At 40.6% G+C, this 24,877-nt stretch overlaps 1 protein-coding gene across 12 annotated transcripts in view; it reads right to left on the bottom strand.

The window, feature by feature from the left end:
• Nucleotides 1–24,877, bottom strand: part of RFX3 (regulatory factor X3) — a 298,993-nt gene that overhangs the window by 59,311 nt on the left and 214,805 nt on the right. For all 12 annotated transcript variants that reach the window (XM_086684922.1, XM_086684915.1, XM_086684918.1 and 9 more), the window contains 4 exons: nucleotides 19,619–19,800; nucleotides 16,045–16,164; nucleotides 3,510–3,631; nucleotides 1,626–1,738 (listed from right to left, as the gene is read on the bottom strand). In XM_086684922.1, the coding sequence (XP_086541048.1) occupies nucleotides 1,626–1,738; nucleotides 3,510–3,631; nucleotides 16,045–16,164; nucleotides 19,619–19,800 (537 nt within the window). The remainder of the gene's footprint in view (nucleotides 1–1,625; nucleotides 1,739–3,509; nucleotides 3,632–16,044; nucleotides 16,165–19,618; nucleotides 19,801–24,877) is intronic.

Genomic DNA, 24,877 nt, shown 5'->3' with positions numbered 1-24,877 from the left:
TGAATGTTTGTAACTCTGTGAAAACATGGGGATCATTCTATGGACCGCCATTCCCCACATATACTGATTACCATACCCATCCATCTCTCTTCAGAGACTATTTCCGGATGCTGGTATGTCAGTGAAATTTTTGTGATCCTGAAGATACTTTCGTCTCTCACCTTATTGGTGGAGCTTTTCACTTGGAATAAGCTTCCCGTACACTCCTTAGTAATACAAAGGATCGTGCTCCAACTTGTAGTTTGAACAAAGAGAAACTTCAAAAGAATCTAAATTATATTTGTGAGGGTTGGGTTGCTTTAAGAAGGATTCACCTGAACACAGAGAAGTGAGAAGTTGCTTAGAGAATCTTTACCTAAAAATCTTGAGTGAATATACGTGATATTTATGTACAAAGAAAGAATTTTTTTCTAGACACGTAAGGCTCCTCCAGGAATTCTTCCAGGTTGGGAGAATTCTTTCGAGTGTAGTCAGCTGGATACTAAGCGTCTTTATCATGCCAACAAATGTTGGGAACAAAGAGAGGACTTGCCCTTGGTTGTTAATGATCTAGCACCCTTGACAAGCACTCGGATTCACTCAAGCAGTTGGTATTTCTGGAGTGGGAAAGAAATCTGGGAACGCTGTGAGCTGAGACTTCTCACTGCATACTGCCTTGTCCGCAGTCAGGAGGGCTGTCCGTGAAAGGCAAGGGAACATCTTCTACTCCTGAGCAGATCACAAATAGCCCTGGAATAAAGCTACTTAAGTTCTAAACAGACTCCTCTTTCAAAAAGAGAGGCACTTAAGACGATTCTTACGGCGATCCCTTACGCCCTTTCCACCAGGTGAGCTACAGGTACATTAACCCGCTGTCCTGGAGACAACGAGCCAGTTGCAATGGGGCACACTGCCAAAAGGAGGAGAAGCAGGGATGGAAAATACCAAGAGAAACGTTAAGTAACCACAAAAACAAAACAAAACTAGAGCCTCATTAATCCTTGGAAGGAACACCTAAAGCGCTTCACTAAGCATTTCTAGAAAATACTCTTTTTTTTTTTCTTTTTTTAAGTTTATGTATTTATTTAAGTCACGTCTACACCCAACACGGGGCTCGAACTCACGCCCCTGAGATCAAGAGTCACATGTTCCTGGAAGAGTCACACGTTCCACATCCTGGAACTTATTCCTCATTAGTACACTTAGAAGTGTCTGTTCTTTTTAATGGCGGCACAGAATTCTGCTCAAGGGACCGTATGTACCATGTTTTATTCAGTTCCCTTGCAGATGTGGACGCTCCAACCAATCTTTTGCGCTAAAAGCCGTAATGCAATGAGTTCCTTGTACACTTATGTCTTCACCCAGGTGGCATACTTTGTCGGGTGAGTACCTAGCGGTGGTGGAATTGCCACGTCTAAGGATTCAGACTAGGAAAGGCTAAGGAGACGGAGAGTAAAACGTATTCTCGTTTTCTTGCGTCCATCATTTCTTCAGGCGGAGACCGGAAGAAAGATGAATTTCTCAGTGTTCAAAGATACATGAACTAACTTTACCTGTCCTCTAGGAATAAGCTTGATTATTTTAGTTTAGCAAGTTGTCTGGCAAAAATGTTAGCGTGCGTTCATACTGCGTTTGAAAAAACTTACCTCACAGTGCTCTCGATAAAGACTCTGCAGTGACTTGATATCCTCAAAGGTAGTACCATCTGGCAGAGAAGAGATTTCAACTTCTCCAAACTCTGGAAGTGCTCGAGATGCATCTGTTGCCATGACAACACAACAGAAAAAAAAAAAAACAAACCTCTCATGGATTGTGCCAATTACAGATTAATGAGGGAAAATTTAAGAAGACTAAAAAAAGGAAAAAAAAACACCCATAAAGGCCAGAGGTCCAACGATGGAAGAACTTCTCATAGTAGTACGTTTCAAACAAAATGTAGCAACAGCATCAGTGGAGGGGAATTGAGGAGGCACTGAAAAATTGTGGAGGAACTAAATTTTCACTACGATTATACTAGAAATAACATACCATAATGTCTCTCAACATAGGGCCTCTACTAAGAGAAAAATATCTCGAGCTGGTCACTATTGGTTTTAGTTATTATTGTGTCGTGTTACTTAGGAATATAAAAAACTAAACGTAGCTTTAAACTCAGTAGGCTCATACTTCTTATAACATCATAAACTAAAAGAGCTACGAAATGAACACACATAAAACTACAAAAATAACATTAAACTTAACAACATTAATTTGATATGATGGACGAGACTGCTGTCCTATCACGAAATTCCCGCTCGCAACATGAATACGGTATTGACTGCTGTGGCCTAGAACTTTTGAGTTTGACAGGCCTATACCAACATGTCCTTGGTGGGGCTGATTCTCCCATTATTATCCTGTATTCAAAGCTGTGGAACCTTCCTCCACAAAGCACTGGGACGTCATTTAGCCTTCCCTTGGGATGAATTACATAATTTATGTAATTTACCTGGCAAGTCTCTCCCTGTTCTTTTCTCATTAGCTCTGGACAATTCGTGCAATGCACTTCGGTGCCTGCTTTATCCTAAATTCAAATCCAGATGCGCAAACGAAAACTGCACAACGGTTTTCATTCTACTCTTCTAGATAATCCAGAAGACGCTCCTGTTATAATTTTTTTTTTTTTTTACAGATTCTAATTGAAATAAAAACAAAGTAAAAAAAAAAATCAAAATTCTCGTTGAGAGCTCAGGCTCTCCAGAATACACGTGACGACTCCAGTTTGAGAAACGCTGCCGTAATGCTTTCAACATCAGTATCTACTCTGCCCTGAGAGGCCTTGTGAATTGTTTGTCGGAAAGTCCACATCGACAAGTATACACACGCCACAGACTCACACACACGCAAACTCTTTGCTGGCTTCTGTCTGTCTTGATCTGCTGCACGGACACTATGTGTTTTCATCTCGACAAGAGTTGTAAGTTAAAGTGCCATTTTTTGCACATCTAGCTATCACAGGGATGTGCGGAATGTTCCAATTCCTAACTCTTTAAGTAATAAGAAACACGGACACCATCTACAAAGTTACAAGAATAGGACAGACTGTGATTAGTTTGAATGAACAGCTTACTTTTCCAAAGTTTCTAGCAATTTTTTTTTTTTTTTCTAATCTGGGCCTATGCGTTTGCAACGTTATCGGCAGGCAATGAGAATTCTTGTTGGTACTTGAAGTAAACTACTGAAAGTGGACACAACGCAATTTTCATCACAAAAACCCCATGAATACAAATTCTGCAAGACGAGGTCACGGCTATGAGCCTTTCATTCATAGGCACTTAGAAGTCCTACGCAGCTTGAGATTTTTTAAAAGCTCTCGGGAACATGAGAAAGTAGAAATGATCTACAGCTATCATAGGATATACACGGAGACACACAAATCTTTCTGGGTAATTAACATCTGTAACAGACACAGCACTTGGAGAAAACACTAGTATTGTTCTCTTCTTTTCAACATGCTAATAGCAACTAATACGCATTACACCTTAACATACCTAAAAACTGTTGATGATGTTGACTTTGGGCAATTACAGTTTGCTCAACAGATGTGCCTGTCTGTTGACCACTTCCTGTGAAACCATCTGCAACCCCATCCACTTTCTGCATAGGCTTGTACCTAAAATATTAGATGGGAAAAAACAAATAGACCAAATTATTCCTTGTTGGTTATGTACTACACAAAACTCCCACGGCATTCAATTTTATTCTATCTTCTGTAATGTCTCATGATAGTTGTCGGATGAATTCTCAAAAAGTTAGGGTGAAGAAATGGTTTTCAATTGTGAAAAGAAAAAGGAGAAGGGAGGGGGCTTAGGAGAGGGACCAGTTTTTGAAAATTCAGAAATTGAAGAACAAAAAGAGTTACGAGGTATTTCTCTGGACAGCAGTAGCAAAGGTGCCCACGGTTAAGTGCAGTCTGAACGTGACTCTTAATGGCCAATGGATCAAGGCGAAAACATTTTAAATACGTTGGGACTTTAATCTGAAATAAGATCGAGGAGCTGGGGCCTGAGAAACGTTAACGAATGGCTTTCAATTAAAAGTATCTCTCAAACATGATTCAGCCTACAAGCTCTACCATACTCGTTTTCATATTTCCTAAAGCCTCCCATGCATCTCAAGACATCCATCCCCAACAACCCCTATCCTCGTCTGCAAATGCAAAGACCGTAAGCATCAGCTTGTAGCAAAATAAATGCGAGGTTCCATCTACAAAGTAGGTTAGCAAATTAAAATAAATAAATAGAAAGCATCAAAGTCTGCTACAGTTACGCATTTATGTTCAGGTCCTACTTTTATACAAACTCATGAACTCTCTTGCTAAGACACAGCAAACAGGCTCCTGCACGGGAGAGAAGGAAACACTCCTCGGGAGAGAAACAGCACACATGAAAATCAGCCCGGGTGAGTCTCTTAAGACGGGCAAATACAAAATAAGAAAAGAAGCGGCAACTGTAATTTCTCCTTTTTCTAAGATTTCAATTGTTTTCCTTCATTTAGAAATTCAGAAAAACACATAACCCTAAGCCAAAAAATGAAAATCGACAATAAGCTTATTACCTAGAGATAACATTCACTTTATGTTTCTCCTCCCATTTTTCCCCATTTCTGATCATATTTCTAAACAAAACCACCTAATGTTCTCTCCACCCAGACACTTAACTCTTACAAGTCAACTGCACCACTGGTATGGAATTACTGTGAATAACAATGTCCCCGGTACATGAGCAAGATATGCGCACGGGCACTGGCACTGGGTGACAGATACGAAATGAACAGACATCGCACAAACTAAGGGTCGAGCAGTGTTAGGAAATGATTCCATCTTGAATGTTATTAATGAGCACTTAGATAAATAAACCTTCCCAGAAACAAACTGTAATCCCTCCTAATGACATTTGCGTTCATTTCTTAGGCGACAGTCTCTCACAGAGAACTACGAAAAGCAAACAAAGTCAGGGGCGCCTGGGTGGCGCAGTCGGTTAAGCGTCCGACTTCAGCCAGGTCACGATCTCGCGGTCCGTGAGTTCGAGCCCCGCATCAGGCTCTGGGCTGATGGCTCAGAGCCTGGAGCCTGTTTCCGATTCTGTGTCTCCCTCTCTCTCTGCCCCTCCCCCGTTCATGCTCTGTCTCTCTCTGTCCCAAAAATAAATAAACGTTGAAAAAAAAAAAAAAAAGAAAAGCAAACAAAGTCAGAAGACGAACAGGGTAGGAAAAGAGGACAAGTGACTTCATCCGTGTTGGCCCTGTGCCACCAAAATGTGGATTGTTATTCTGTAAGGACATCAAACAACTCAAACCGATCCTTTTATTTACCGGGAGAAAAAAAAAGAACTCAAAGTACTTTTGCATTGGGGAAAATGTGTTAGAAGTGTCACTTATGAAAAAAATGGAATGTTTTGATTTTTTTTCCTCCTTAAAAAATTATCGTGGAGAGGCAAAAAAAAAAAGACTTTGTGAGGCAAGTACTTTGAGTACTTGTGTGGGAAAGCAGTTGCCAACCATTCTGTTCTGGAAGATGTGAATGATTTTATCCTTAGGGAAGTTTCTCATCCTCTTTAATCCATTCCAGGTTTCCCTTGATTTTAGCCCCCGCTTTTAGTGCTACGAAATTTTATACCACTAATACAAGAGGCAAAAACCGTTTAACCGTGTTTCTTCCTTTAAGTTAACGGAGTTTGGGATGCAGGGAGTTAACAGACAAGAGGTTAAAAGGATCTGAATGATTTCCCCTGCAGAAGAGAAAATGGAAATATTTCCTATCAATTTCAACTACATTAAACTTAACAGAGGATTGGAGAGTAATTAGGAGAGTTTGCCTGGCTATGCTTTATCAAGCTTCCTTTGTGCTGCACAGCACCTAGTACACCACGGGTGTTGTGTAGGCACAAATGTCAAGGATAAGTATAAAAGGAAATGATGTTGGGGCGCCTGGGTGGCTCAGCCGGTGAAGCGTCTGACTTCGGCTCAGGTCATGATCTCACGGTTTGTGGGTTCGAGCCCCGCATTGGGCTCTCTGCCGTCAGTGCAGAGTCCGCTTTAGATCCTCTGTCTCCCTCTCTCTCCCTGCCCTTCCCCTGCTCACGCTCGCTCGTGCTCTCTCACAAAAATAAACAGTAAAAAAAAAAAGAAAGAAATGATGTATATTCCTGTGGGACCGAAAGTTTTCAGAGGACAGACGACGCTGTGTCGCCATCTACTTGCACACAGTACTTGTCAAGCCTGAAGCTCGCAGGCAGAATGATCTGCTTCCTCAGAAAGACGGACACAGAGGAAGTTCGTAAGGGGAAGGGACACATATGGTATTTTAAATAAGCATCCAAAATCAGAGTACATTATAACTAACGCACGATTATGCTTCCTAATAATGATATTGAGTGGGAGGGGCTGATTAGAGGTACGCTCTATTACACAGGAGATGGAAAACACATCAAGAGTAGCCTGTAGATAAAAAGGAAGGAAGTTGGTGAATTCTGAAGAGACCGTGCAGGTCAGTACTTAACAACAAATCTCATATAGGATAGGTAAAGAGAAAAAAAAAGGGGATTTATTCTAACCATAAGAATAGCAAGGTGAACGTTGGATTGAATGGATACACTCTGGTTGCCTTGTCAACGGGACCTCTGGAAGCCAGAACCTGAGGTTGTATCTCCTCAGAGAAGGGTTGGGGGGTGAGTCTGGGAGTGGTGGGTGCCATAAATGGCACCGATATGGCTCACAGACAAGAGCAGTATCCTTGGGAGCCTCGAAGTATGAGAGAGCTCCAAGGTAATGCTGATTTGCGTGCTTCGTTTTAAGTAATAAGTCACGTAGGGGCTTATGCTCAGGGTACTGCCCTGCACGGGACTGGCATGTAGAAAGAACCCCCAGAAATCACAAACACTGGTCGGAGGAAAGCTACATGTTGATCTTCCTGATGATCGAAGGAGAACATCTTATCGCTACCATCACCTCAGACTTGAGTCTCCACCACTCCAACAGGAAGTCAAGAATAGTCCGATTACAAACAGGCTGAACAACTATCTGTGGTAACTGATTCTTCCCGGAAGAAACAGTCATAGATGATATGATCTTACATTGGGTTTTGAAACCTAAACGTGTATCCGTATCCGGGTAGCTTTCCAAAAAATTCAAGAGCTAGGCTCACCCTAGGTCTAGCCAGCAAAATTTTTAAAAATGGGGCTTAGGAATTGGCCATGTTAACCTGCCTCCCAGATATGTCTTGAGTAGCCTGCACAGAACTAGTCGGCAGGAGCCTCTTGGCCCGATATAAATTCCTTCAGCCCAGGGCTGTCCACGTATACCCATAACGTCAGAGAAAAGCCATTTTTTGTACACTGAGTCACCAATTTTCAATTTGTTCCCAATAAACAATGTTTGGGACATAACTACCAGTGAGTGGATAATAAATGAATGAATGAATGAATGAATGAATGAATGCTCAAGGTCACATACTTCATTTGATCATACTACCAATTGGTCTTAACATGTATCAAATCAATTTAACAATTATTTATTGAGCATTTACTATGGGTTAAAGACTTTAGGGGCGTGGTTTTGAAAAGGCTATGTACAAACAAAATCTTTCCAGGAGATTTTTTACATTCTGCTGGCTTTCATGATAACCCAACACTATATTAACCCTGGGTGAATTTCAACTGACCTTTTAGCGTTGAAACACAGCTTTCAAATTTCCTGCCTCCTTAGCTTCTTCATAAAATACCCACTATTCACACACTAAACCGTAAAAACCCAGAGACACTTTTCTCCTGAAAAAAAATAAATTCTTTGTTGAATCTTTTAAAAAGCTGCACTTTTTAGTATTTAAGAGTATTTTCTCGGGGCGGCTGGATGGCTCAGTCGGTTGAGCGTCCGACTTTGGCTCAGGTCATGATCTCGCTGTCTGTGAGTTCGAGCCCTGCGTCGGGCTCTGTGCTGACAGCTCAGAGCCTGAAGCCTGTTTTGGATTCTGTGTCTCCCTCTCTCTCTGCCTCTCCCCCACTCATGCTCATGCTGTCTCTCTCTCTCTGCCACAACTTTAAAAAAAAATTTTTTAAAAAAGAGTATTTTCTCTATCCCATCTATTTTAGAAATCCAATAGCTTTAGATATATTTTCTTCCAGGAGATTCTTAGTGCTCCTGAGTATATGTGCTCTGAGAAAGACCTGTGCTACATCAAACGAAGAAACAGCTCTTGGTTTCAAAATTAGTAAGAGGCAAATGATAATTTTAACAGCTTGCAGCTCCATGGGCAATCAAAGCTAAAGTTGTTAATGATTAAGAAATCAAAGAAAGTCTAATGCTTTAATAGCGGAGCGTGTGCACGAAACCTGTCGCTAACATGGAAAACACGGTAAATTGTTAGGAATCTTCCCCCATGGGGTTAGTCATACCTGTGATTTAGAACTTGGACAGCTGGAACTCTACTGTAAAATAATATCTAATTCTGTCAATAATCTCACATGTGCAGACACTGAAGGAATCCAGTGAAAGGCAAAGAGTGGCCTATATTTATTATATTGACTCTCTTATATTTAGCAGTACCGGGATTTTCAGTGGGCTGAGTGCAACATTTGGAAAAGTCCCTCTGAAGCAGGTGAAAAACGCACAGGAAAAATGCAAACTCTCAACCGCACGGGCCAAGAAAGCCTTCACCATTCTAGGAAGGACACAGTCGTCTGACATGCACGAACAAATTGAAATGTTGAGCTCAGAATCAGGGACAGAGGCTCAAGTTGTCTATCGGAATCTTGAGATTCTCTTTAGAACAAGCACCTCAGAAAATCTTTAGGTGGCTCGAGGCCTGGAATGATATAAAACGTGAACAGGTCAGAGGAAAACCGGGAGGGCTGAGAACGCCTTTCTTTGAGAATACCGACTCCCTGATGTCCCACTCGGCACGTCTCTGTCTCCACGACTTCGAACATCAACCCTGCTGGTTAATGACAGTGGCTCTGTCTCTTCCCTTCTTGTGGGCGGCTCGGGAAGTACCTGTCTCTTCATTAGCTCTACATCTACCATGGGGCAAAGGAGAGGAGGGGACAATTACATTCAGATGGGGGTAGTTGTCTTAATTGCAGCGGGGTTCATGCGGAAAGGACGAGGTTGAAGCTGTTGGCTAAAATGAAAGCCCGGATCATTCGTTCACTTGACAAGTAACGTACGGAGCGCGGACAAATGAGCCAAGGGCCCTCTTTAGGTGCTGAGGCTATAATGTTGAAAGAGGCAGATGCTATTCTCATCTCACGAGTTTCTCCAGTGGGTCCTCCCAGTGGCCCTTTCCGTTACACCCATTCTAGAGGGATGTCCCCCTTCCTCCTGTATTTGGAAAATAACAACGCGACGCCACCTGACGCCAAGATGGCAACAACCACAGGAGAGAACAACCCGAGGCTCTAAGAAGCAACACATCAGTGACCTTCCTGCATACGGCAAAACTAAATGGGTCTCGATTTCCTTATCGGTAAATAGCCCACGTAATTGCCAAATGAGTTCTTGCATAGAAAGAGCTTACTGAAGGACATTTTAAATGGGCAATAAATGTCTGTCCGAAGGGGGAGTGGTAGCTGTTACCCTTAACAAACTTTACACGAATTACCATAGTTAATAATTACTGAACTGTGATTATCTGTGATTCTCTTACCGTCAGGGGAAACCGTCTTGACATCAGGGACTACATACAGCAGTGGCCTAGCAAACATTAAATATTTCAGTGCCCGAGATTCCTTATGTTTCCAAAAGCCAAAGGCAGAGCACCTGATCAACTTCCCACTAAAGATTCCTGCTACCTTTTGCTCTCTCAGACCAACCTGCCAGGTCTAGATGCTAAGCTCTGTAATGACCCCGGGGGGTTCACGTTCTAGGAAAGGGATAAGACACTATTAACATCAATCAAAGCTGAAAACCACTGGGGAAGAAAAAGGAAGGAAGGAAGGAAGGAAGGAAGGAAGGAAGGAAGGAAGGGAGGGAGGGAGGGAGGGAGGGAGGGAGGGAGGGAGGGAGGGAGGGATGGAAGACTGGGAAAGAATGGAAAGAAAGAAATGGAACCCAAAGTTGCCCAACTGCTTGGGTTCATTCTCCTCTGAAACAGCCTTATTCTTAAAGAAATATTTTTCCCTGGTACACATAGTATAATAGTACAGAATAATAGATTACATAATTCTTGAATATTTCCAGCTATTAAAAAAAACATTTATATACTTTTTTCCACCTGAACTTCAAAACAATCTCTGAGGTGGTCTACTCTTTATATTTTTATTTTGCAGATGGAGAAACCAACGTTTGGTCAAGTTCAGTTACACACACTGCAGAAATGCCAAAGCAGCCTGTACTCTGACTCTCAGTCTGTGAAGTCCAGACTAAGGAAGGTCTTCTAATGACAAGGGTTCTTGTCCTCCGTCACTGCTTCGGAACATGCGTGCTTTCACACTAGTCTACAGCAGAGCAAAAGTAGCCTTGCTCTATCATCTTTCCACCTGGCCTCAGTTTCCCCTCCTCCTAGTGCCACAAAGTTTCCTTCTTTCACAGAATCCACTTCCTGTGAAGGGACCACTCAAAGAGGCAGGAGGTGACACATTCCCTCACTAGTATGGACATACTAACGTGTTGTTATTTCCTTTTTTTTTTTTCTTTAAGTTTATTTAGTTTTAGAGGTTGGGGGGAGAAAGAGAGAGGGAGAAAGAGAATCCCAAGCAGGCTCTGTACTGACAGCACACGGAGGGCTTGAACTCACGAATCTCAAGATCATGACCTGGGCGGAAATCAAGAGCTGAACTGGCTGAGGCACCCAGGTGCCCCCTCCTTTTCTTTCATATGCAAAAATTTATCACATGTGTATGTTTCTGTTTGGGTTATCTTCCCTCTTTAAAGGTGGCATTCTTTTTCTTTCTTTAAAATTTTTTTCATATTTATTTATTTTGGGGGGCAAGAGAGGCAGAGCGTGAGTGGGAGAATGGCAGAGAGAGAGGGAGACAGAATCCGAAGCAGGCCCCAGCCTCCGAGCTGTCAGCACAGAGCCCGACGCGGGGCTCGAACTCAGAAACCGCGAGATCGTGACCTGAGCCGAAGTCGGATGCTCAACCGACTGAGCCACCCAGGCGCCCCAAGGAGGCATTCTTATAAGGACAAGCGGACTAGGTTCCTGCCCTGGTTGTTACATGATTGTGGGCAGGTTATTTAACCTGTACGGGCTTCAGTTTTCTCATTAAGAGGATGAGTTGGACTAGGTGACCTCTTCCTTCCAGCTGCACACTCTATGATTCTGTGGTATCTCTGTTGGAGGTGATGGACATATTCTCTACGCAGCTGCTGGTTGCTACGTGTTTGCTGGAGGAATGATTAATGCGCTTTAATAGTTTGAGAACAGATCAAACTGAGATCAAACCCCGCCCAGCCCACGGTCAACAGCACTGGGCTCTCTGTCCCACCACTTCTGCTACAAGGATTTGGAAACATAACTAAGATAGGTATGCCAACCTTATGCTCTTTAGGTACGTCTCTGAAATATTAAAAATAAACTGCAGCAAGCATTTTTACCTGGTGTGCACAGCTGAAGATTACTGATCTTTGGGCTCTATGATAACCTAACTTATTTATTATCTGAATGAGGGCAGGCCAATTATCCATGAGTAAATTGCCTTGAAAAATGGAAGATTACATTTAAGTGCAGAAGTTATTTTCGTAAGAAATATTTTCAACCGGGGGCGCCTGGGTGGCGCAGTCAGTTAAGCATCCGACTTCAGCCAGGTCACGATCTCGCGGTCCGTGAGTTCGAGCCCCGCGTTGGGCTCTGGGCTGATGGCTCAGAGCCTGGAGCCTGTTTCCGATTCTGTGTCTCCCTCTCTCTCTGCCCCTCCCCCGTTCATGCTCTGTCTCTCTCTGTCCCAAAAAATAAATAAACGTTGAAAAAAAAAATTAAAAAAAAAAAAGAAATATTTTCAACCGAAGATATTAAAAGAAGCTAGTACACATTCTCTTGCTTTCTTGACCAGGACACTTCAGCTCTTCTCGATTACCTAGAAGGTCACCAATATGCCAAAGGCATTACACTGTGTTAAGACTAGATTCTAGTCCCTCGACTGATGATACTCGAAGGGCTTCTGGACTACCTAGGTCTCCTTGGCCCTCCACTGAATGTGCACACGTTGTCCTGTTGGATAGCCCAAGAGTAAACAGAAGACCCTTGTCACCTCGTCACTTCTATTTCCTCTTGCCAGCTGTTATACCTCATGAATGCCTCGGAATCAAGGGGGCTCTAATCTGCTCCTTTAAGGACATGGCTTGACGATGGCTTCCTCTTTTCAATTAAGCTCAACTATGGGTTCTGTGACATCTGTTTTTTTTTTTCCAATCAGAAGCTGTTTCCATTTATTTCCAGACTCATGGCTATGTTCCATATGGTGGTGTTGCTGGGAATCGGATTTGGAGACAAGTGAAAATTTCCCCTACTACCCCAGCAAATCTTCAAATGAGACACCATATGTAAAGAGGTTCTAAAAATTATAAAGTTACACAGAACAATAATCATTAGTACTTCTACAACTACTATGATTCCAGCCTTAAGAGAAAAGTGTACAAAAACTTCACTCCTCACTGATAAAATGATCACTGCGTACGCTTGAATTTTCATCCCCTATGAACACAGAAGACATGTAAATTTATACTACGGAAGATGTGCGTCTTTCGATGCATGTACTAACGCTTGAGGCGTTTAAACCATTTGAATATTCTAAAATATCAAACACAAGAGCTGCTATAAAATATCTGAAACCTTTCACATGTCACTTGAATTTTAACAAGAATGGCAGGCTCTTCTCACGTACAATTTAGTATCTTCGATAGAATCATTTGAGTTTTATAAGCCGCAAAATGAATGCTACACAATACTTTCTTTTTCCACGGTCTTTCAACAAATACTCTTAACCCCTACATCCAGACTTGGGGCGAGAAAGACTGCCTCAGTGGCTTCTACACAATGGAGTAGGTGGCTTCAGTTAAAGCCTATGAATGCGGCCAGTTGGTAGGATCCTTCAGAGAGAGAACAGAAGCCTCCCTCTGTCCTGCTGGTCCCCACGAGGGGGCTGTTGAGGTTGATCACACTAACCGCAATCAGTTAGCAAGACACCATCACAAGAGCCCCCCGTCCACAAGCCACAACTTGTGTCATTAAAAACAAACAAAGAAATGTCGGCACAGTGTGCCCTTAACACGGATTTGAAATGCGCAGATCCACGTACATGCAAACTTTTTTCGATAAACTCAGTACTGTAAATGTATTTTCCTTATGAGTTTCTTAATAACATTTTCTTCTTTCTGCCACTTTACTGTAAGTATACACAATATCATACATATAACAAACAAAATATGCATTAACTGACCGTGATCGGTAACGGCTTCCGGTCAATAGTAGGCTATCAGTTAAGTTTTTCCGGGAGTCAGAAGTCATACCCAGGTTTTGGACCGGGTGGGGGTCAGTGCCCCCAACCCCCAAGTTGCTCAAGGGTCAGCGGTGTTTCTTTGCTCCTCTAACATCCTTATGTCACAAGAGAGCGAACACCACAGGAAACTAAAGTTGGTACAATTTATGAATATCACTGAGAATTTTATCAATACATCCACATTATGTCTTATTCTAAAAGCAACTACAATTAGACTGAGATGGCAGGGTTTTCATGGCTTATTAACCTTTAGAGCTTTGGAATCCATTTCAGAAGGAGACCTTTCTGAGTTCTAGGACTTGCTTCCCTAACCCAGGCTTTTTTTTTTTTTTTACAAAGAATGTCCCTCGAAGGCTACCATTTCCGTGAGAACTTGCTGGGATTCCCTGCAGGTTAAATCCGCTGTCTCGAGTGCAACTTATCAAGTGGTTGTCCACATTTAAGTTGGAATATATGTTAGTTTTGAATCAAACTTCTCTTTTTTTGGTTTCAACCTCCCCATCAGCTCCACTGTGCACGATGTACAACAGCAATTTATTACAATCCACACAAACTCCATCTCCATATAAGGGACTGTTCTGTGATTTATTTTACTGTATTTTTCTGAGCCCCTTTAATGTATCTCCTGGGCTATACACCCCAAAAACCAGAAATCAGCAACTTGAAAAAAAAAAAAAAGGTCGAGAAACCGTGAATTAAAAAGCTAAAAACCTGGAGATAACCTTGACTTAGCAGCCAATCTTGAACTGACTCTTCAGTCTGGGACACTCGCACCGGAAATTATGATGGTGTTAAACTATTCAACAGGCATCTTTACCTCCAGCCCGCTCCCATTAAATGTCTTACCCAAAATAAAAAAGTTATCTCTCCAGAAAAAAACTCTAAAGGTTTCACCGTTCTGCTCCAAAGCCGTACACGGCTTCCAAGCGCACAGAGAACAAACTTGCTAGCTTCGTATACAACCAAGGCCCCTAAGCCATGACCCAAAGTATGTTTTAAATCTCCTCTCCCGCTGAGCCAATCTTCTTCTCGGTTCTGCCCCTGCCATGCCAGCCTCCCCAAATCACACCGTCCTTACCAAGGACATCCTGGACTGTACCCCTGTTTACCCGCGTCCTTGTCAAACCGCACTTCCTCTATGACACTTCTCAATCCTCCTCTCTCAGGGTTTGCTTAAAATTCCTCTGTATTTCAACAGTTCCTGGATCAAAGCTTTACTTCAGCACATCACACACTGCGTTACTTAAGAAAAAAGTTTCGTGTGCCTTTCCTTCTAATTTCTGAATTCCTCAAAGTTAGAGACTGCGTCTTCTCTGGGCCCATGGGGTCTAGCAGGTAGCAGAGACGTAATCAGTGCTTGCAGACTAAACAAAGGACGGACCATCGCAGGATATATTGTTTCTCTGGCAGTGACTTGGAGCCAATGCTTCCGACTAAGCTAGTATGGATGTGAAGGAGATCTGGCCAACCATCCCAGATCAATAAAATGAGTAAAGTGAGGCAGATCATCCGACTCTCTTGTGTTCAGCCCTCCTTTCTCCTACCTAACTCTGCATGTTCAACTGAAAAGAAAAATTATGAGACACCTGGTTGGCTCAGTTGGTTAAGCGTCCGACTTTGGCTTAGGTCATGATCTCACGGTTTGTGGGTTCAAGCCCCATGTCGGGCTCTGTGCTGACAGCTCATGCTCTATTTCTCTCGGTCTCTCAAAAATAAATGAACGCTTTTCATTAAAGAAGTTTTTTAAAAGAAAAATTATAACCATTATTATGGCTGAGCTATACTGGTAAAAAGGGAGAGATTTTTCTATTATTTACTCTAAACTGTGATATAAGCCACATGAGACTAGAAGGCCCCTGGCTATATAACAGTATTATGAGCTTGTGCAAATCATTTAGCCTCTCTGGGACTGAAGTGAAAAACAGAGCTATGAAGGCTTTGATTGTCACAGGGCTGAGGGGCCAGACAAGACAGAGGTATTTTTTTCAGTTCTAAGCTCTATGATCCCACCCACACATCCATCCACCCACCCACCCATCCGTCCGTCCATCCATCCATCCATCCATCCACCCATCCATCCATCCATCCATGAATGCTGGAGATCTCTCACAGCTCTAATATCTACAATTCTCCACCTATGAAAGCTGGATTCAAAGAAAATGCAAGAAGTCCTAAACAGTTTGCCACCACCCGTGTTATGTCAAAAAGAACGACTGAGGGAGGTGCAAGACTGCAAGCGAGGAACTCACCAACACTGAAACAAGTTTCTCCAGGTGGCGTTTGCTTGGGTTCACTCCTTACGTTTTGGGTTTGGTGTCATTGGCCGAATAGTTTGGGAGGTCACAGTGAAACTTAAAAAGGGGCCAAACAGGCCAAAATTAAATAAGGAATCGCGAAAGATTTGGAAAACCGACAGGGTGAATGCAATCCTACTAAATCATATCTGAGAACGGTCCATGTGTAAAAAGCAGGCCGGCCACAGTCACATTCGCGTACGCTTCGGTATCTGCTCTATTTGCTCAGGGGAAAAAGGAGACTGAACATCTAAAGAAATATGTGGCTTTGACAGGTCAGCGATAATTCCGGAGTCTACCTTTGTTTCTGTTGCATGGGTTGCTGTCTCATAGCCATATACTGCATGTCTTCTTGCAGACGATTAAGAGGGGAATCTGGCTTGACACGGATCCCATAGTAATGGTACTTGGAGTTTCCTCTTCATAAAAGAACAACAAACATTAGAGACACAAAAAGTCAGTTAAGCCAGTATCAATCAGACAGGACGTCTACCTCACTTCACATCTGGAGAGATTAGGTAAAAGCAGCATATTCGCGTCACAGACTTACGATCTGCCTGTTCCACATCATACCTGTCCATTTTTATGGTGGCTACCGCTAAAGAATCAAAATAAGATTTCGAATCGATCAGCGCAGGGCCCTGGGAAAACTCTCTCCTTATAAACTTAGATACCAGTACAATAGCTCACTTATTCCATTGAAGTTACACTTTGAGTTTCAAATTTGCGTTTTAGATTTCATTTAGAAGGGGTAGAGGTGGAAAACACACCTGGCTGAGAAAAATCCATTAAGAGGATAAAGGGCTATACACTAGAGGGGAATTTACTATAAAGTAGTTACACAAAAGGAAGAAAAGGAATCTAATTCTGTGGTCTTGGGTAAGTCAGGTCTACATCTTTGCGACGTCTATTACTGCAGGATGGGGGAGGTAACCTGACTGATACAGAATGTTGTGGTAAAGTCTATCATGTGTTATTCTGAAACCTAAAAGGAGGCGGGCATTGAATCCATTGGTTTTGAAACATATTTTATTAGCCTCTGTTTTAACGAATTCTTATCAGTTTGCAGGCTGAATACGATGTGTCACAACAGACATGGGGAAGTTTCTCTGTGAAAATGGCAAATTTCCACCTGGATAAAAACTGTCACAATTTCCCCATCTTCATGAGAAAGACCGTGTTTGTTATTAGACATGACAAAGTTTTGCTCTGAATGAAATTTGCAAATTCTCGCAAAAATAACATCTTAAATATGTAAATTTTTGCAAAGGGAAAATAGCTTTTCACAAGTCTATATATAGCAAGACATCAGCTGCTTTTCCATTTTTTTCTTTCATTTACAAAAAAGAAATGCAAAAGTGTGGATTAAATATTTTATATAAAAATAGAACAGAATTTTACTTCCAAGATTAAAGAACATAGATTAAATGAAGCCTATATATTCAAAAGCATTACAATCTTATTACATAAATAATATTGCTAGTTTTAAAAAAAAGTAGGGCGTCTGAATATCTATATAGTTTCGGCAAAGTATGTAACAGTATGGAAACTTAAATGCGTTCCACTTGCAGAGATAGATCTTGTCTCCAAAAGTCACTGCAAAATAGAGCAAAAACACGAAAACAAAAACTCAATTAGTAGTGTTCTCCCTCACAAACTGGAGTAGGGGTAGTAGTAGAGTGGGGAGAAGAAGGGGAAGCAGGCGACAGTCCCCAGGGGATGTAGCCAATGACAGCTACAGAGTAAAACGGGGTCTCCCTTGTAGACGGAAACAGATGAAGTGTCTAGTTCCTTCCATGTTTCCTGCAAACGAGCATTTTTGTTGGGTTGGTGGGGAGCCGGTTGGGGGAGATCAGCACGTCTCACGGTCTTCTTTGCTTAAACTTAATTTGCAGATGGATCTGAACAAAAGACACCTTTTGATTTGCCTTTCTTTAGAAACTTGGTTTTCACCTAGCTCTAAAACCTCAAGAAATGGCCCAGTTCTGCCTCATGATTTATACTCACTTTCTTTCTGTTCCCTGGGTTAGGAGGAGTAAATGAGTGCTAAACCACTTTCCGTGGTAGAAAGGATCTCCCTCACCATCGGCAGTGTTTCTACCTTAGAGTTCTGCTGCCTTCATAACACAGTATTTGTTTAAACTTTCCCCATCGGATTTCTTCTCTCCTCATTTCTCTAAGGCTTTACTTTCCATCTCTCTTTGAAAATACCACATATAATTTTAAAAGGAACGGGAGACACAATTGTTACTTAGTGAGAGGGCAAAAAAGAACATCAGAAAGTAAAAGCTGTGATGTTGCGAAATGTACTTGTGGAGTATAGATTCTACTCATTCACAAACCCAAACAACCCCAATTTTGGTCCTTTCTATTTTAAAGATGTGTTTCAAGGTCTGAATGGAGCCTCAAAATAGGACCCATTGAAATCCCTTTCGACAACAAAAGGAGCACAACAATACCGCTATTAGAATGTTGAATAAAGCCCAGAGTCTCAAAATATTGGCATGGTATGCGTAACTACTGAGCCTGAGCCTTCCGCTAGCGGATAAGAGGTTAGATCCCCAAATAATGATTTTTGTGGTTCTGGCAAAAGAAACAGGAGAGAAACAAAGAGCTTTTTTCAAGGGACTGAAAGCTTTACTTCCTTTAGCCTGAAAAGACAATCATATTCTCCCGTTTAAAATATACTATCTTTTCAAGTATAGGTAGAAGAAAACATATTTATGAGAGAGCTGAACCTCTAGCAATCTGAAAGCTGGACGGTCACTTGAAACACAACGGGAATGGAGTAACTCACGCTCAGGATACTTAGAGACCTTGTAAATGACATAAAACTGACACTCCCTTTTTCTTAGCATAAGCCTACAATGAAGTCAATTAGTAAGGGTCTCTTTATTAAATAGTCTTTACTAGAATACTATGAAGCTGTGACTTAAAACCAATTAAAGGAAGAACGTCCAACGTTATATGGTGTGGTATCTTTATTTTTATACTTTTTATTAGGGATTTCTATAAGCTTTAGGAAATAAAAAACATCCATATCCTTCTGCCCAGCTTCTCAAAATATTCATGTTATGATAATTTGTAAAAACTATAGAAAGGCACAAAAATGAATCTCTACAGTTCCAACTATTATTTTCATCATATTTTGATTAGGAAAAACACTCCTTTCTCTTTCCAAAGGAAGGAAACGAGAAGCCAAGAATCTTCTTCACGTTACTGGTTTCCATGCTACGGAAGCACGCTATCTTTTTGCTTCTATACACGTATGGTTGCGTAGCCAAGATTCTAAAGAAGGCTAATAAGAGGTTAAACAGAACCATGTCATTACCGAGGGCTTCCAACACCCCAGCTTTTCAAGTTCAACAAATGATTTTTCGTTGATCTCCAAAAATGAAATGAAAAACTCAGCTTTAATTTCATACTCTATTCAAATAGAAGTTATTTATAAAGACATTTCAGTATAATTTTGCAAGAGTCAAGAAATAACATAGTTTTTCATTTACTATGTCACTTACTCATCACTTCTGGTATGATTATTTTTCAAAAGAGAAACAGGGAGATACGTTAATTTTTAAGGCACCGTGTGTAAATCTTACGTTAACAGTTTGGCTTGCTGATTTCTGTATGACGTGAGAGAATCAGTTCTCAAAGCTTTGGTCAGCTGATGTGTAAGACAATGCATCGTCCCCTTTTGCAGCATTCACTGAATAACGACCTTTCCTTTTCTCAAGAGACTGTATAAACTGAGCTATTTCCTCATTTTTTCTTTATATGTCATCTGTAATCAAGCACTTCTGCTCACGCACTGTCCCGAACTGCGTTAGTGTGAAAAAGAGGAATTCGTTTAGGATCTTATTTTTTCGTACTAACCTAGTTCCCAATCTCCTGGTTCGGAGCCCCATAAAAATTGACCTTATTAGTTTTCCAAAAGAAGCAGCATTGACTGGGTCCAGTTTGTGTTCCTGACAGTGTCGTAGGTAGTGGTTATACAGCGTGCTTCTAGGAAGGCTCACTCCTTCTGCGGTCTCGTAATTGTCCAACAGCCACTGGAGCTAGTGTAAAGAAGACAGGGTAAACACAGAGAAACCATATCATTTACCAGAATGTCTACAAGACCCTACAGATACAATGGACAGAAATACTTAGATACTCATCAAACCTTGTAAGAGGCTAAACTGTTGGAAGTCAAAGGCTGCCGTAACCAGACCTTGAAAACTCTCAGAAACGTAAATAAATAGCTGGATGTAGTTTATGACCTCGGACCACGTCCATTCCTCAAACAGTCAAGCGCACGTAAAAAGTACTCTTTTTCCCTGTATTGACTGCCATTTTGCAGACAAACACCTCTTCGGGGAATTCAAAGAGTCCCATTAACTGGTCAGATGTAAAATTTATAATTGCTACAGAACAAGACAGATTACCAAGCCTGGCAGCCTGGCACAGAGTATGTCTCTAGTGTTGGTATGTTATGAACAGCAGGGTGCCTTGTATGAGTTTTTGTATGAAGTTTCTATTCACTTCCCTAGAATTTTAATTTACTTATCTAATTTACTCACACAGGTCAGTACAACACTATTATCTACTGGGTAGGATGCTGCAAGCAGAAAGGAAAAAAACAAATTCAGTCATTTCTTCCCCAGAAGGAAAGAAACTCACTAGACATTGATTTAAAAAAAAAAAATGTAATAAAAAGGAATCATTTATTACAGTCATTTGAGTTTTCCTACCTGAGTGCTGTGTTCTTGTTTTTGTTTCATAATTTTGGAAGATACGCTATAATGGTAGTTGGTAAAGTAACATTTTCTCAGTTTATAGTTTACATTTGAAAAGCTTCTGTTGTCCTATGTGTATTTCTTTAAAGTGTAGAAAGTGCAAAGATACTTCAGAAAGTATAAACTAGGTATATATTATTAAATTTCAACATTAGGAAAATTAAGTTATTAATTCGTTCATTTATTTCTTTACAAAAGGAGAACTGAAGAACATTTAAATGACTTTCTGAAGGTCGCATGGTCTCAGAGTGCGATCTGGTTCCCAACACATATTTTCTGATTACCTGCAGACCAGTTGTTGTTTCCACAAAGCAACAAAATACTTCACAGTATTTGTCTCAACAAAATTTCCATACCATATATAAGAGATGTGATCAAGAAGTGATATTTTACGTGCAATGTAAATTAAACGTAAGTTATGGAAGCCTAAGAATTTCTTTAATGTGCATCAGTTATGAGCCGGGCAATGTGGTAGGCACCTAGGGATGCAGAAATGAATGTGATCGCACCCCTGTCCTCAGGAATTTATGATCACAGTCCAAAAAAGATAATATGGACACTCAAATATACTAAAACATTTCTCCATTTTGCTTACTTATTTTAAGATCTGTGAACAAACTCAGAACCTGAACCTTCAGACTCCTGGTATTAAAAACACTTTCAGAATTACTGCCTTTAACTATGACAAGTGAATTGTCCAGAATCATTTTAATTTCAAATATTCCTACAGGATGCTTATGTTTAATTAAAATCATGTCATTAAACTCATACTGATGTTGGCTTAGAAAATATGGCCACCAAGCCTACAAGACAGAGCAGAGTACTTTTAAAAATAAAGTTCACGTTCCCGTCAGGGAGACTTGAAGTTCTCTGCGAACCACTTAGGCATAATGAATATGTACATTTAAACATACCTGTTGCCTCTATAATGTATACAGCCCTCCCTCTTCAAAAGGTTACACAAAATAAATGTTCATTTACATAATGACAAAAAATTAAAGGTCAAAAAGAATTCTTTAGAGATGAGTCATCTGTAACCTGACTGTCAGTAAAGAAGTTTTCCAGGGGCGCCTGGGTGGCACAGTCGGTTAAGCGTCCGACTTCAGCCAGGTCACGATCTCGCGGTCCGTGAGTTCGAGCCCCGCGTCGGGCTCTGGGCTGGTGGCTCGGAGCCTGGAGCCTGTTTCCGATTCTGTGTCTCCCTCTCTCTCTGCCCCTCCCCTGTTCATGCTCTGTCTCTCTCTGTCCCAAAAATAAATAAAAACGTTGAAGAAAAAAAAAAATTTTAAAAAGAAGTTTTCCAGAGGCAATGATTTCTAAGTATTCTAAACGACACATGAAAAAGTTCACTTACACATATTCATTTGGTATAAAAGAGGAAGGGGTAAAAAGCTTGGGAAATCTAGGGACTATGGCTCAGAGTAGTATTCTGCCTACAACGGGGGGGGGGGGGGGTCAAGATGTCTCTAGCCTTTCTTTTTAAATTTTAAGATTCTGTAGCTTAGGAACACAAGCAGGGTGATGACGCACAAAATATGGCCATACAAACCTGCCTCATAGATTTCATCCACGTGCCTCAGTAAGATGACGGGAATCTGAAAGCATGGTTACCTCACTTGAACGGTGTCGGAGAAGTTCTAGGGAACCATATTGCCCAAAAGTGCTAACTCTGGCTTTGTGTGCATGTACTAGTTAGGGCCTTCCACTGGTATTCTAAATATATAAAGAATATAGAAATATAAAACAGAGAAAGTAATATTCTTTGAGAAATTCAGTTTCTGGAGATGAAGGAATAGAAAGGAAACACCAAAAATAATCCTCAGAAAGGGAAACGTATAAAAACTCTAAATATTTTGTGGAAAACAAGTATTTTGCAAATGAGTTAACAAAGCGCCCATATCCACAAGCATGGAACAAAGTTAAAAATGCCAAAGGTATGTTTGTATATATTATCTGTGCTTCCTCATACAAAAATACATGTTGTCACAGCCAAACAGTATGATTTTGTAGCAAAAAAATACTAAAAATCAAATATTCCCTCCTTTATGAATGAACAGAACATACATCTATTCAGGAAGCGAATAAAGATACAAAGCAAATAAAACAATTTGTTTAATTAATGAGATACAAATGGAAAATTTCTGTAAACTGCCTTGACTATTTACTAGTTTTCTTGCAATATTTCATAACTTAAAAGTAAAGACAGGTATCTGAAAAAAATGAGAGTTTACTAATGTTTCATGATGAAGACCACTGTCTTATAGATAAAAGAATCTGAAAAAACAAATCTAGTAATAAAATATGTGTAGGGTATGGTCTTAAGGTGCCTTTCATAAAATGAAAAGTAGTGCAAATATTAAAGTTAAACATAAAATATTTTGGGTCCAAAGGTATGTTTACATATATAAAAGAGTTAATCAGACAATTCTTTGTCAAAGAAAACTTACCACAGAAATAGATAATTCTAGCAAAAGTGGGCTTAAAACACTCGGAAGCCTAAATAATATTACTCAAGGCCCAAAAGAACAATTTAGAGAAGATGAAGTATTTATTGGATTGGCGGTATGGTCCCCTGAAAGGCTAAGCAAGTCAAATAACCTGGACAGACCGCTTTGCAAACTTACTGTTCTTTTTGGACAGTTTCACATTCATACCGATTCTTCATTTCTAAACCAGTTTTTCAAAAACCTGAGTTCCTTTGTAATATGTGTGAGTATGCGTGTCTGCACATGCATTTGTGGGCATATGTATTTCTATATGTATATAATGTTATTACACACACCACACGCTTACACACATAAAATAATCATTAGTGGGTGTGAAAACCTCCCTAAGAGTGGGTGTGCTGACGCCTACCACTCTGACGGAAGCAAAGGTGCATTTTGTTCCCTGCCTCTTATTCGCAGGAAGTTGCCAGAAGGCTGGAGATCACTTTGGAAGAGCAGAAGGAGGTCGAATGGAGGCAAAAAGCCCGGAAGGAGGGAGATGGCTACTGCTGCGGCCGTAACTCTTCCAGCTAGGAAGCCTGTCAACAACCGTGTCACCTAAGGGTAGTGCCCCGTGTCACCTAAGGGTGGTGCTCCTAGGAGCTCATGATGGAAGTAGAAACTGGAGCTACCAGATAAGATTTTGCGATCGAGCAGGGGACTATGTGCATTTTACATGCCAGGATTTAACCTTCCAGTTTGGACACAGTGATCGCACTGTAAATCAGATATTGGAGTCTGAAACACAGTATAAGAAAGGATTAATTTTATCGTACGAGCAAGTTGGTTGTTGAGTGTAACCTAAAGGCATACACTTCTTGTGTTGCCCAAGGGAAGTTCATGCCTGTTACAAAATACAGTTTGCTTGGGTTTCGTCGGACGCTAAAATTCAATACCCTTAACATTTAGTAGTTGAGATCTAAACTATTACAATTTTTTTTTTACTCTTTATAAAACGTTGTAAGATATTTGTTTACATTTATGGTTTTAAAAGCCCATAAAATACCACAGGAACTTTTAACCTTTATCTTTAAAACTTGATTATTCTACTAATGAACCAACATAAATTCACGTAAGAGTGGAAGGCATGATAATTGCATCTTTCAACCTTTGCATTTAATCTATATTAATCAGGGTAGATTAAGGAAGATGAACAGTTCCTATTTTTCCCAAAGGGAAATACTGATTGACAAATTTAAAAAAAAATACATATTGCATTCCCCAATTAACATCTAAATGTAACATTTGGCATTTTTTCCCAGATGGATTATTATCCATTAGGATTCATTTTAAGTTCAGTTCACTGATGATATGCATTTTGACAGGGCTTATTTCTGTCATAACTTATATTTACAATACAGCAGAGTTGAAGGGAAGTGAGTATAAAACTAGGGTTTGCTTTGAGCTGAATACATTTCAGTAGCTAAACCCGGCAAAAATCATAAAACAACTATTTACTAGGTTGTAAAAAGTATGTAAAATAAATGCCTAATGCTTTTTATATACTCTAAATGGAATTTAAAAAAATGTACATGTTCTAGAACGTTATGTGGGAACTGGGAACAATTAACTTAAGAACATTTCTGCACTCACATTTACAATCTAAAATATCTCACATTGGATACAAAATAATCACTAGATGCCAATTTCTATTAATTACAATGGAGAAGGAGGATAAAGTAAACCTTGAGTCTGCAGTGACACTCTGGTGCATGAGACAGACTATACACATCATTTACCCCCACAGCATCTTCACATACAAAATATTAAGACACAGAAATATTTAAATAAAAATTATGATAGCAACAGACTGAATTCCATGAAGCTAAATCACAAGCGCCATTCTAAAGACAAGGAGATAAATGAGGGCA

Source organism: Puma concolor, chromosome D4 (genome assembly GCF_028749965.1).
Source record: "Puma concolor isolate L17-30 chromosome D4, mPumCon1.1.hap2, whole genome shotgun sequence".
Classification (NCBI taxonomy): Eukaryota; Metazoa; Chordata; class Mammalia; order Carnivora; family Felidae; genus Puma; species Puma concolor.
Note: the sequence above shows the minus strand (reverse complement) of the source record. Positions and strands in the feature narration are given on the sequence as shown.